A 14,974-nucleotide genomic window follows, 5' to 3' on the forward strand; every position below is an offset into this window, starting at 1 on the left:
GCTGTAGGCATTCCCAGCTCTATGTGGGCTCTGGCGTCACACAGCCGTGCTGTATCCAAGCCACTTCCCATGTGGGACTGGAGTCCCGTGAGACTGGGGAGGAGGATAGAGGCTCCCAGTCAGTGGCTGTAGCAAACTCTGAGTCCTCATTTCCCACACTCACCATTTCCCACATCTAGAGGCTGCTTTCTGTTTCTAATGCCAACCGGGTGGGGAGGGATCTTCCTGACTCCAAAGCCTGTTCTCTTTCTGCCCTTCTCTCTGTGTGACCTTATGGTCTTCTCTAAAATTTATTTTTATATTTATTTTACTTGACAAATAAAGATTGTATATTCAGGGGGTGCCAAAAAAATGTATACACTTTTTAAGTACAACATTTACTCAAAAGATGGCACGAATCAAATGAATGCTAGTGTCACCACACGGCAGGCAGAACAGTTAAAGAAAATGGCAGAAACATGGTTGAGCGAACATCATATTACACATTATTACCATATTTTAACTCCACTTCGAAAAGTAATACGTAGATAGCATCTCTTAAAGTGTATATACATTTTTTTGGCACCCCTGTATTTATGGTGTACATGTTCTTTTGAAATACGTGTATACTGTGGAATGGCTAAGTTGAGCTAGTTAACATATGTACTACTCACATACTTAATATTTTCTTGCTGTGAGAACATGTGAAAGCTACTCTCAGCAATGATCAGGATATAATACACTGCAATTAACTATAGTCATCATGTTGTATAATAGATCTTTTTTTTTTTTTGAGTTGGAGTCTCACTCTGCTGCCCAGGTTGGAGTGCAGTGGCACACTCATGGTCACGCCAGTGTCGACCTGCTGGGTTCTGGAGACCCTTCTGCCTCAGCCTTCCAAGTAACTGGAACTACAGGTGTGTGCTACCACACCCGGCTGATTTTTGATTTATTGTAGAGACGAGATCGCGCCAAGTTGCCCGGGTTGGTCTTGAACCTGTGGGCTCAGGCAATCCACTCATCTTGGCCTCCCAAAGTGCTGGGATTATTGGTTGAGCCACTGAACCTGGCCTATGATAGATCTTTTGAATGGATTCCCCTTATCTAACTGAAATTTTGTACCCTTTGATCAACAGCTCCCCATTCCCACCCTCTCTCTCTGACACCCCAGCTCCCAGTAACCACCATAGTACTCTTTATTTCAATGAGTTCAACTTTTTTAGGCTCCACATACAAGTGAGATCATGAAGTGTTTGTCTTTCTGTGGTTGCCTTATTTCATGATGAAGTATGATGAAGATGGGGAAAAACTTATGGATGGGGAGAACATAATGGAACTAAAGAATCTGACAACATGCTTAAGTCAAAGGACTAACCTTAAACGAGTAAACTAGAAATGGCGTTTGTATTTGGAGAATAGAATGTGAAATTGGAAATCTTGAAGGTGGTGCATATTAGATTTATTTCTTTTCTTTTTCTTTTTTTTTTTTTTTGAGTCAGAGTCTCACTCTGTCACCTAGGTTGGAGTGTAGTGGCATGCTCATGGCCACCGCAGCCTCGACCTGCTGGGCTCAGGTGATCCTTCTGCCTCAGCCTTCCAAGTAGCTGGAACTACAGACTTGCACTTCCACACCCAGCTAATTTTTTGATTGATTGTAGAGACGAGGTCTCACCAAGTTGCCCAGGCTGGTCTCAAACCCCTGGGCTCAGGCAATCCTCTTGCCTCGGCCTCCCAAAGTACTAGGATTACGGCTTGAGTCTTCTCTTTTTCTTAAGTGGGCTAAATAACTAGCTCTCTTCTCTACCTGAATTCCAAAACAGTTAAGAGACAGAGAAGGTTTGGGGCATAGGGCAGATCAGACATTTGCTGATGAAGCTAATATTTGAGAATGTGGCTTAAATCTGCTGACAAATGAGTTCTGAAGTTTTTAAAGTAGAATCCAGAATTAGACAGATGTTCTCATCAGCAGCATTGCACTGGACAGTTTCCCCACAGAGATTTTCCTATGAAGCTAAAATGTGCAGGAGTAGAGCAGAGTGCAGAGTATGTGCTCTCTACAGGCCTCTCAGCCCTATTCCCCAAAGAAAAAGGGGCTGGGTTTCCTAACTATATCTCCATCTTTCTTGCTGCTGCCATGACTTCCTTAACCACTGCTGCTCCAGTGCTGAGCCACCGACCACACTTTAGGAGCTGCTGTTTTGGTGGCACCCTGCTTCTATATGTTCCTCACCCGTTGGATGGTTCTTCAGCTCCACACAGTTACTTTGGGACCCTCCTCATGGAGTCCTTGCCATCTGTACCTCCTGGAGCATAGGCCTCTGAAGTCACCACAGCAGAAGGAAGAGAGACGAACAAGGCACTCTGGGTGTAGACTTTCTGGGTCAACAAATGACACATGATGCTTTTCACTTATAGTTCATGAGTCAGAACTAGTGACATGGACCCAGCCTAACTGCATGGGTGGCTGGCAAGTATAGGGGGCACATGGGATGTTTGAAGAGAAGAATCTGTTTCTGAAACACCCTCTAGCCAGATCAGTTTTTTTGCCTCCCAGGAGTAGGGAGAGTGAGGGAGTCGAGGAGCCTGGAATGTTATAAAAACAGAGCTTTCTCTCCAAGGAAGGAACTATAGGAATGGCAAAAAACATGCTGTTCCCAACAGGACAGTGTTTGAGTATGATGAGATTTAAAGTGAGAGTGTGGGAATAGGGGAATGACTTGGAACGGACACTAGAATCATCAGAGATCAGATGGTCATGTAATAAGAAAGCAGAATGTTAGATGCATCATTCACATGAATGCTAAAGTCCCCTGATTAATGAAAGTAAAGGATTACTGGAAGTAAATCATGGGTTGTGAGTAGGAACTTACTCTGGGACAGAATGTTTGGTTGAAATCACATCTTTTCTGAGCTGTGCAATCTGGGCTAAGCTAGTTATGTGCTGTTCCTCAATTTCCTTATATTTTAAAAAAATAGTATAAAGAAGGACAAAGGTATGATGGACATAGAATCTGTAATACTGAGTGACCTATGACAGAAACAAAGAACTGAGTATCACATGTTCTCACTTAGAAGCGAATCTTTATCATAATACTATAAGAAAAGGATTGGCAGTAGTGGAAAACTGCCAGGGGAGAGCAGGGGCAGGATTGGCAGTAGTGGGAATCTGCTGGGAGCGGGAGACACCTCATCAACAAGGGTACCTGCATAATGAACATTTGTATACCTAACCCTAAATTGTACCCCGCATCTTTAACATGAAACAGAATAACAATAATAAACAATAAAAAGTAGCATTACATAATTCCTAACACTTTTGAGGATTAAATAAGTTGATGTATATAAAGTACTTAAAACAGTGCTTGACATGTGGCCAGTGCTATGTGATTGTGATTATGATTAACAAAATCATACCTTCACTGCCATCACTCACTCCACCATCACTACTGCCACCACTTGCACTGTGACCACCATTACCATTGATCACCACCACCGCCACAATCACCATCAACACCTCCACCCTGCCACCAACACCACCACAATCACCATCAAAGCCACCATTACTACCAATACCATCATCAACCTCATCATCCTCATGCTTGTTTGGGGGATTGAGCAGAAGAGTAAACCTAGAGTCAAATTCCCTGTTGAATATGGTGGCGTGATCAGTAGGTGACAAAAACAAGAAGGCATAAGGATGGTCCAGATGGTATGAGACAAAGGAAGAGAGTGATGCCACATGATGACCTGACAGTAATGATCAGAAGCAACAAGGACATCTACTCCTCCCTGGTTCTGAGGGCTGTGGGAGTATGAGGAAAGCAGTAGCTTACATTTTGAGAAGGTTGCAAAGAAAGTGGTCTATCCTCTTCAGTTAAGAGAGGGTGTGGAAGGAATGTTCAGGAAGGAGATGGAGGATCTAGAGGAGTTCCTGGTTGTGGCACTGAAGATGCTGAAGGTACAGTGGAAAAGGTTGGGAAAGCAGGTGGACTGGGGTTTGCATCTGAGGAGGATGCACAGAGGGCAGCATATAGAGATGAGGTTGGGAGTTGGGAGTACGAAGGCTTGGCCCTTTGTAGGTTACTTGGGTAAATGGGGAGGTGATAGGATGTGTTCAGTGCTGAGTCTCAGACATCTCACCCAAGACTCCAGCAGATTCCAAGGCAGTGAGTCCTGCAGGAAGCTTATGGTTAAGTAGGGCTTCTTCTCGTCATCGTCTCCATTTTACTTGACGACACCACTCTCCATTCCTCTAATCATGTAGCATAGAAACTCAGACCCCTTTATTTTCTTCTCTTCTTCAATAAATTGATTGCCGAGACCAGAGAGTTTTCTATCTGAATTGCCTCTTCTCATTGCCAACAGTAGAGGGAGAATCTTCAAGAACATTGACTATTATAAGTTCATTCCCCACTGAACCAGCTCACCCAGCTTTACAGGACCTGGGAGGTTCAGGAACAGGAATCTCTGCCAAGAGACACCCTCTCATTAAGGGCTCCCTCTGCCCTTAGACCAAATATACTATAAACATATGACTTTTAAGTAACACCCCTATAAAGACAGGAGAGAATGAGAAATTTAATTCTTAAATTATGGTCTTTTTATTGTTTTTTTTCTAGTCAGCTTATTATCAGTCTTTGGAATCTCAGTAGCTCTTGAAAAATAGGCAAATTAATTCTTAAGATGTTTGAAATTCAAGTGGTATACCTACCCAGGTTGATGACTACATTTATTCAGATGTAAAATATTGCAATTACAGTAAAATGCTATAATCTATGATTTGGAGATATCGACCAGTGCTGCTGCTGATAACGTTAATGATATATGCATGCCAATGGTAATAATGGAAACTCCACAAATGAATTCAGGGAGAAAGTTAGAGGCAATAAATGCAAATGATTTGTGGATAGTAGAAGGTCCTGGGTTTCCATTTTTTGATCCTTCATGAGAAGGAGTAAAAATATATTCCAAGAGAGCAAATGCTACAGAAAATAATTGTTGTTTGCCTCATTAAAAATAAGTAGAGCAAGTCTTCTGCAATTTATTATCCGCAGAATGTATTTTAAAGCGTTGATGATTTATCTTGATGAGGCATGAGCATATTTATGTAAATAGAAATCCTATTTTATATTGTATCAATTGAAATTGTACCCTAAGGAAAAGTGGTGGAAGGCTGTTAAATTTAATTCAATAAATTGTTTTGATTCCTTTATAGTAGAAGCAGTGATGAATGTATTGGTACATGGAAGATGAGTTAATTGACATCAGACATCTTGAACAGCTTTGTGAATTGATCTGGTATTTCTGTGATGACTAGCTGGTTCTATCATATCTTAATAATATTAATAAGAAATAATAATTTGTCAGAATCCAAGGAAAATTCATGACTTATAGACTTTTTCATTGTGAAAGTGAAATTGACATTTCATCATTCTTTTTTCAGTGAACATAGCCAGTTTACACTGCAGAATTACACTTAATTCAACTAGTTGTTTTAATGTTTGCATTTCAGGCTTCTTGGGTTTCAAGTACACTGGGTTTCTGGTTTACTGAACTTGTAGAAAGAAACAGCCAGTTTACCTCTTGGGTTTTCAATGGCCGACCCCACTGCTTTTGGATGACAGGCTTTTTTAACCCACAAGGATTTTTAACTGCAATGCGACAGGTAATAGCTCTGATTTGCACCAGTTGTGTTATTATAATTTTCCTTTATAGTGTTTTCTTCCTTCATTATAGTTTTAAAGACTATAATAAGATAGAGGATGACTCTCTTTTTGGTACTAGCAGTTACATTGTCATGAACATAAATCCAGTCACTTGTTTTCAGGCTGCTGGCTTGAGTTTCAAAATATTTAATTTGTTATTTTTGTATTTGATTTGATCCTGTATTTCTTTTTAAGTACAATGGTTAAACTAGGACGTGGGTATGTTTTAGGAGGGAATCTTTTTAATTCCTTAATGACCATTCTACTTTGGGTTAGGATAATTTGGAACTAAAATTTCATTATTGTTACACTCTCTATTAAGACAAACATCTAATTGCTCCTTTCATCTTTTGCCACCCTAAAAAGGAAATAACTCGGGACAACAAAGGCTGGGCTCTGGACAATATGGTGCTTTGCAATGAAGTCACCAAGTGGATGAAGGATGACATTTCTGCCTCTCCTACAGAGGGTGTCTATGTCTATGGCTTGTATCTTGAAGGTGCTGGCTGGGACAAGAGAAACATGAAACTCATCGAATCAAAACCAAAAGTGCTTTTTGAGTTGATGCCTGTCATAAGGATTTATGCAGAAAACAGCAGTAAGTTGTCTTAGGATAATTTGGAACACCTTCAGTGAGGGTTGATATTGTTGGATTGGATGACATTATAAAACACAGGGTTTTATCATTTTTGTTATCGTATAAAAGAGATTTTACTGTTTTATCAAGTAGCTTTACATTCACACCCATGTTTAATGAGGACTGATTGGCCTCTGGACAATTAGTGCTGTTGAGGAAGCAATAGTTCTCGATAGCTTCTGCTTATCTAATAAAGCAGATAAACTATGTATGAGTACTCATGAAACATTAGCTGATGAGATAAGAAAGAAATGTTTGGCGTAGTTATCATGAAGTAGGAAAGGAGGGTGATATAGAAGTGGGACCAAGAAGGCAGGGGCTGGTTCTTAGGAGTATTTGTTCCTGGGCTAGGTTTTGAAGAGTGAATATGATGTGGTGACAATGAGCGGAGGTAAGGATACTTTCTAGGTGGATCTGCACAGGGCTCACCTGGAGGTTTTGGCTCTACTAGCTTGGAGATTTGAGGCAGGTTGTGAAATTCAGATCACACTGGACTTAACTCTGCAACTAACAGTAGAATGCTCAGTTCTTATTTCAGCCTTTGAATGTAACAACATTTCTATGAAACACACGTGTTAGTCTACTTTGACAAAATTATCAAAGCTCTGTTAGACAAGTCTCAAAGTACCTAAACTGTTTTCCATTGTTGACTTGATGTTTCTGGAAGTTTTGTTTGTTGCATTTTGCTCAACTAACATCTCTTCAGCAATAACCACCTTTCAGTACATGAAAGAAATCCTGTTCATTTTGGAACCATGAACTGTGAACTCTAGAAATAGTGATGTTAGTAGATCTCAAGAAAATACTGATTTTACTTTCTTAGGACTTTTAGGACAAAAGATTCTAATAGTAAAAGGATAAACTAATCTCTCTTTAAAAGACTGTTGGTGGTATTCTCAGTCCTTACATAAGTAACATATTTAAAAACATGGGTCAAGTGAAAGTTTATAAACTATAAGCATTTAGTTTATAAGCAAACATTCGCTAGATACTAAGGTGCTAGGGATGCAAAGATCATTATGAACCAGAGTCTGTCCACAGGGACTCATAATCTGGTGAAGGAGACCCATAAGTAAATAAATAATTTAAATAGAAATTAGTAAATGCCATGATAGAGATACATTCAGGATGCTCAGGGAGCCTAGAAGGAAAACATAAGTATGTCTGGGAGGTCCAGGGAGATTGCTTTTGAGATGTGCTTTGGAGGAAGAGAATGAGTGTTATAAGAAATAGTTTTCTTAGCAGAGGGAAATAGCATTAGCTTGCTTGGTCATTCATTAACTATTTATCTAGCACTGACCATCTGCCAAGCACAGCTCTAGTGTTAGGGATGCAGCAACGAAAAAAGAGCAGGCAGACTACCCTTTCTCATGGAGCTCAGTCTCAAAGAGAGAGCAGTATCCATACAAGAAGCAAATATAGTCCGGCCCTGTTACTTGCAGTTTCTGTATTTGTGAATTTGCCTACATGCTAAAATTTCTTTGAAACCTCCAAATTAATACTGGTGAAACTTTCATGGTCATTCACAGACATGTATAGGGCAGAAAAAAGTTTGAGTTGATAACATCTATGTTCCCAACTCTGCATTCTTTTTTTAACTCTCATACTGCAAATGAGTATCCTTTTTGTGGTCTATTTAATGCATATTTTTCAAATTTTGTATTTTTCACTGTTCAAAATGGCCCCCAAGTATAGTTCTCGAGTGCTGTCTACTGTTTCTGAGTACCAGAAAGCCAGAATGTGCCTTATGGAGAAAAAAAATGTATGTTAGATAAATTTGCTTCAGGCATGAATTTTGGCCTTGAGTTCAATGTTAACGAATCAACAATATCTACTAAAAAAGCATCCTTAAGCAGAAACACATATAAAACACATTTATGTATTGATTGGTTGATGGAAATGTAATCAGAGGCTTGCTGGAGATTAAGAGAAATTGCTCAGCATTCGTTAATTCAGTGTTCACGGCGACTTTATAGGATGTAACTATAATAGTGAGAATTGACTAGAAATGAACATTCTGATATCAGATAGATCTTGTTTCGCTACAGAAAACATATCCATGGTGTCTTAGTCCTTTCTATGTTGCTATAACAGAATATTGCAGACTGGGTAAGTTATAGACAACAGTTTATTTGACTCACAGCTCTTGAAGCTGGGAAACCCAAGACCATGGTGCCAGCATCTAGTCATCACATGGTCACAGGAGGAAGGTGGAAGTGAGTACATGAGACAGAGAGGAGCACCAAGGGCCAGACTTGCTTTATAATAATTCATCTTTGTGATAACTGCTCCCATGATGGTGACATTTCTTCATTTATAAGACTTTCAACCTCATGGAGTCAATCACCTCTTATTAGACCTCACTTCCCAATGCTGTTGCATTGGGGATTGCGTTTCCAATACATGAAATTTTAGGGGAGACATTCAAACCGGAGCACATGGTACTCTAGAGTGTGAGATGATTTAATGTTCAATGAGGAACATTGGACTGAGATTCAAGTGATGGGAAGGGTCTGGAGCAGTGGGAAGAGTGAAAAATTTTCAGGAGCAGTGGGAAGAGTGAAAAAGCATGAGGTGGCAATGGATATGATGTGTTTGAGGAACAGAAAGAAACTGTGGGTGACTGGGGAACAATGCTGAAGGGTAAGAGTAAGGAGGGATGAAATCAGAAAGTGTGCATGAGAGGGCATGACGCATTTTGGGCATGATAAGCAAGGGGTTAAGTGTGACACAGGAGATGGGCAGGAGTTGAGGATGGCAAGGGAGAGAATGTCCAGGCATGAGGGGTATGGTTGAGCTTTTTAAGATTTCGAAGTTGCTGCATGAGGAGTGTTGTGACCAGAATTTTCCTTATGGAAGATGAATTTCCATGAGGAGTGAGAATGGAGAATAAAAAAGGGGTGTCTGAGATGAAAGGAGCCCAGAGAGAGACTGTTGGAACAATTTAGCAAGCGATATGACTGAGGCGGCAAAGAGGGGTGAGGGGAGAACTGGGGTGAGGTGGATGTGAGCAATGTCTGGGACCTAGAGAAGAACTGGGCATCCTGTGGGTGAGAGGAGGAAGGAGAGAATTGAGAATGGCCTTAAGGTTTTTCGATTTTTCATCTGCATCAGTGCATATAGGTTATCAATTAGCTGGATAAAACCCTTACATAGAAAAACACAAGGATCTGGGCAACCCCCTTGAGTCCCCTCTCACTGTGGGAGGTTTTCTGTCTTCTCAATAAATCCTACTTTCTAAAAAAGGAAAGAAAAGAAAGCACAGGGATCTTAAAGGCAAAGGGATGACATCACAGAGAAGGAGCCACTGCAGCCTATCTTGATGTAGTTTCTCCTGGCATTTGTGTTTCCACTGGAGCATGCAGCTGCCAGGATCAGTTTTCATGTCAGTCTAAGTAAGCTACTGGCACACTTGAAGAAGAAGCCTGCGTACTGTTCTGCCACTACCCTTTTATATTTAAGTTGATGTTACCATTCTGGAAGAACAAAGCCTGTCAATTGTTTGTCTCTGATTAGAAAGGAGTGACATGGATATAACAAATTATCTATGATTTACAGTGGACTCTCCAATTCTTGAACCAAACTCAATGCCAGCAGAACCACATTCTCCTGCAGAGGTGGGAAGGGGGAAAGAACAATGCACATCTGTCCTTGAACAGCACGGCTGTCCCAGATTTCTTGGGTCCTGGAAAGCCTATCTCCCCAGAGTCTATCCCTTGACTCTGGTTTAATACCTACTCACTTGGAAAGTTTTTAGTCTGTCTTAGAACAATGACTGCAAATCTGTTTGTGTTCAACCAGTGAACACTATAGGATGAGGAGAATGTCTCTGAGAAAGATAACTAGTCTGTACTTAGTTTTTGGCAAGATGGTGCAGAGCTGCTTATAATATATTCAGGAGAGTTGTTTGGTAGACTCTCAGCAATAACAATAAGAGCAACCACAAAATGAATTTTAAAGAAAAAAAAACTAATTTTCTGTTTAACTCATGGGATGTGCCAAGCGTTCCCCTAGACTTGCATCTGGTATCTTATAGAAATATTCCACTTTTTTCTTATAATTACCCTGAAAGGCCATTATTCTTATTCATATTTTATCTTTGCTTTAGCAAGTACTAAGTCTTGGAAATATTAAGTGATTTGTGTACAGTTCAACAGCTACTGAAGAGTAGAGCTGGGATTTAAGCCTAGGTTTATATTACTCCAAATCCAGGCATTTTATGCCATGCTTGCTCCTCCCAAGAGTTTAGTTCTGGGATTTAGAAGACATGCTCACTCCAGGAGATTTGGATGCCAGCAGTGTTCAGGTGGATAACAAAGCTTCCACATGAAGGATATACTTCAGGCAGAGGTAGAGGGGGTAGGGGATGGAAGAGAAAACTGATGTTTATAGAGAACATGTTATAGATGGATTTCATACCATGTCTCATTTAATCCTTACAACAATTTGCTAGAGAAACTTTATCTTTGCTTTGAGGACAACAAGCTCAGAGAGGCAATGCAATTTGTTGAAGGGGCCAAGGATTACCCTGGGAGAGGACCACTGCCTAAAGAATTAATCAAGAGGTGTCTGTGAAGGGGAGAATTGAACATCAGATAAGGAACACAAAAGTTTTCAACACTACTTGGCACACTGTGCTGTGTAATATTTCTTAGGTGACTCTGAAAGGATCGATGTGTCCGCCTGGGCTTAAGCAAGCATGCTGCTTGTGGCTTTGTATTTATTGGTTTTCAGGGTGGTGTAAAGTCTTGTGGCAGTAATTATTTTATGGAAATAATAATCAAATGTTCTTTTAGCCAAAAATAGTATTTTAAAAATGTTGCTTTATCATATCATTGCATCTAGTCAACATATTGTGCAAATGTTTCTCTTATAAAATGAAAGAAAAATTTTTCTCAAATTGAGCTAGGTGTCACTTTTTTTTCCCCTTGTGACTAAACTATAAAAATCCATGGCAATTTGACATTGAACATCTCAGCATGCTAGTAATAAAGTAATAATTTTATAATACTGGCAATTCTTTATGATTTAAGAACAGATTTTTATAGCAGAACTCTACTCACCCTGCTGGGCATTAGTCAGTGGTGATGCTCATTAGCAGCAGGTAAGGGAGGAAATAAAATAAGCAAAGGAAAAGGAGACTAATTTTAAAGTATTAAAATAAAAACTTTAGTTCTTTCTTTTTTGATTTAAATGAAAGTTTGTGGAAACTTGTTTTGCCAAATAGCTTTGTTGTTGCAGAGGTATTTCTTTAGTGATGGGTAACTAATATTCCTATTACTCTTTTCATGCTATATGCTTAGTTTTTACTTAATTTTGATAATTGCATAGGGCTCCAAAGGATATAAAGTGGTGTAGCATAATTCATGGTCAAAAAAATGGTTCAAATGAAGCATTTTAAAATTAGAATTCTTATAGTTAATAGTTTTAATATTCATACGAAGGGCAATTTCTCAGTTTAAATAATTCATTATTGAAATATAGATAGAGGACTGGTTTATTTGCTTTAAAAGAGAGCAAGTCTAGGTATTTATTTCAACTCTAGAAATTGAATGAAACATTTCTAAACTGTTGAATTTTAAATTCATGTTTCTTGCTAGGACATCATGGAAAAGTCACCCCAATAGTACTAAATTTACCAAAAAGGTAAAGCCACATCTGCAAACTCTAGATCCTCTAAAGGAAGCCAAAAATGGAGGATATAAGAAAGATATGTTTTTTTAATAGATTTATTACATGAGCAGAGTAATACTTTTAAATGAACTTCGGTGCTGTAGCTGATGTGACAGTAAAACAATGATTGTAACACTGAGGAGTGGGAGAGGGGACACAGCAAGACCTCTGGTCACTATTAGGGTGTCGGAGGAGTCTCAGGGTCCCTGAGGCTAATGGGGTTATTTCCTGCTAAGGAAAAAGTGAATCTAAGGATGCCCTGTGACACATCTTGAGCCAGGACTGTGCACATGTGGGACCGGTGGGGGGGCTACATATGGTTACTGGGAGTTGGAGACCTCTTGGCTCCTGATTGCCACACTTGACCCACTTTCAGCTAGTAAATCTGGAACTCTGTCAAGGCCATAGGAACATAAGTCTGGAGAATTTGCTTTAGTGAAAAGTTGAGGCCAGTGCACCTCCAGCTTGCCAGCTCTGGTAGTGCTGCACTCCTTGCTGCACCTCTCCACCCTCACCTGGTCCGTCTGTACCCTAACATTTTTGGAGGTCCCACTGAGATCTGTCTCTCTCTCTCTTTCTTATTTCCTAACTGGTGACCCTCTGTGGACTGTGTTGGAACCTGGTTGCAACTAAATGCTCTGGCTGAGGTTACACTTCAGCATGCTGAAAGGCTCCAGGGAAAGACATCAGAATGCTGTGACCCGACTGGGTGAGGGACTAAGGTTAACTCTTTGCTTCCTTCTAGACAAGATTTCTGAGTTTCCGCATGGACTGGGCTGGATCTCAGAAGACAATTGATGGTCTCTGCTTAGTGCTACTCCCTAGGGAGGCAAGAAGGTCCCCAAAGGAAAGTTTGGACCACGAGCACCTGTAAGGGTGGGAGACAAAGTACTTGCCTTCTTTACTCTTTTACTTTCTGGCTGGCGAAGTAACTCCACAAAGGACCTTGAAACTCCAACGGCTATGGTAAGCCTTTTTCCACCTTTGATTAAAGTTAACTTCCCCACCGCCTCTGGACACCTCACCCTCCAAAGGATCACAAGAACAATATGTTGCTAAACCCATAGGTGATTTAAAATACCATATTAAAAAGCCTTGTTGGGACTGGTGGAAGGCAAAACTTCTTATCTTCTACTTTTATGAAAACTTGATGTTCTATGAGAAGAAAAACAAAAACTGCTACAGAAATGAAGGAATGCTATTCTTCAGCAATTCATAAGAAAAATAAGGAATTAATATTTGGACCTTAAATCTAGCAACTAACATCCCATGAGAAATATATGGCAGCCAGACCCATGACTTTGGACTGTGAAGCTCCCACAAGCAGGATCTTCTGAGATTGCCACTGCCCAGCTGCTGCTGCCACTGCCACTGCCACACCATGCCCCTCACCCGGAGCTAGGCCTGTGGAGCTCCCCCTGTGTATGGGGAGGTGGCCACCACTGGCGCAGATACCACTGCTGGCTCCCTCCCCTCTGAACTCCAGGCTTCAGCAGCTGCAGATAAAGGTCTACTGGAGCGATGAGATAGCACCACCTGCTGGGGATCCAAGGGAGTAAACCTACAACCCCACTGCATGGACAGATTCCAAGGCAGTGGGAAGTGGGTTTCCGACTATCCATACACCTGTTGGCGGATACTGGGATCTGCAGAGAGATTTTGAATCAAGCTCTCCCCTTAATTAAATCTCAAAACTGCAAAAAGGACTACCCTCAACCTACAGGCCAACTCCAGAACTGAACAAAGCAAGAGGAAATACATTAGAAAGAATAGGAGATTGAACAAACAGAAGTAAAAGCAACCCCTCCACTGCTGAATAACATAATTAAAGAAGATGGGAAGTGGAGGGAAGGGAAAAGTAGGGAGAAAAAATCTGCACAAATGAAGAAAAACCAAAAGAAGAATATAGGGCTCACACAGCCCCTGGGAGGTCAGACACTGAGAAAACAGGCTTTGGAACACAAACAATGAAGAGCCCCCAGAGTGACTGGTCACATGCAACAAACCCAGACATCAAGACATTAATAGAGAGAATTAAAAAAATTGAGGAGAGACAAGAGGAAAATAGGAAGGAATTGATGACAGAAATAACAACAGTAAAGAATACTGCGATGGAAATAAATAACAAACTAATAAGCATGGAAACTCAAAAAAGATATCAACTCTAGCACTACCATAGCTGGGGACTTCAATACCCCACTCCCAATCCTAGACAGATCATCAGGACAAAAAATCAGTAATGAGATCTGGAACCTCCATGTGACTCTTGACCAAATGGACTTAATTGATACCTACAGAACATTCCATCCAACAACCACAGAATATACATCCTACTCATCACTGCATGAAATGTACTCTAAGATTGACCACACACTTGACCATAAATCAAGCATAAGCAAATTTAAAAGGATCAAAATTTTACCATGCACCATCTTGGACAACAGTGGAATAAAAATAAACACCAACAAGATCCCCCCCAAACCCACAAAGACATGGACACTAAACAGCATGATACTAAACAACTCCTGGGTCAATGATGAAATAAAAACAGACATTAAAAGATATCTGGAAACAAATGAAAATAAAGAAACATCTTACCAAAATCTCTGGAATGTCATGAAAGTTATAGTAAGAGGGGAATTCATATCTCTACAAACACACATGAAGTAAATGGAAGGATCACAAATTAACAGCCTAACAAGTCACCTAAGGAAGCTGGAAAAGCAAGACCACCAAAACTCTAACTTCAGCAGATGAATCAAGACCACCAAAATAAAAGCCAAAATCTGGAACATAGAAGAGAAAAATATAATACAAAAATCAACAAAACAAAAAGCTAGTTCTTTGAAAGAATAAACAAGATTGATGGTCCCCTAGCTAGACTGACCAAGAAAAAGAGAGAAACAGCCCAAATTAACACAATCAGAAACACAAAAGATGAAGTTACATCTGACCCTGAAGAAATACAAAAGATCATTAG

The 14,974-nt window shown here is 40.2% G+C and overlaps 1 protein-coding gene across 1 annotated transcript in view; it reads left to right on the plus strand.

Annotated features, from left to right (window-relative positions):
• DNAH5 (dynein axonemal heavy chain 5) overlaps positions 1 to 14,974 on the plus strand; it is a gene marked incomplete at its 5' end in the record, with an annotated part of 277,065 nt that overhangs the window by 250,164 nt on the left and 11,927 nt on the right. The window contains 2 exons of the mRNA XM_008059081.1: positions 5,492 to 5,644; positions 6,051 to 6,282. Of these exons, the coding sequence (XP_008057272.2) occupies positions 5,492 to 5,644; positions 6,051 to 6,282 (385 nt within the window). The remainder of the gene's footprint in view (positions 1 to 5,491; positions 5,645 to 6,050; positions 6,283 to 14,974) is intronic.

The sequence above is a fragment of the Carlito syrichta genome, unplaced genomic scaffold (genome assembly GCF_000164805.1).
Source record: "Carlito syrichta isolate Samal-C Ts95f unplaced genomic scaffold, Tarsius_syrichta-2.0.1 Scaffold303700, whole genome shotgun sequence".
NCBI classification, from domain to species: domain Eukaryota; kingdom Metazoa; phylum Chordata; class Mammalia; order Primates; family Tarsiidae; genus Carlito; species Carlito syrichta.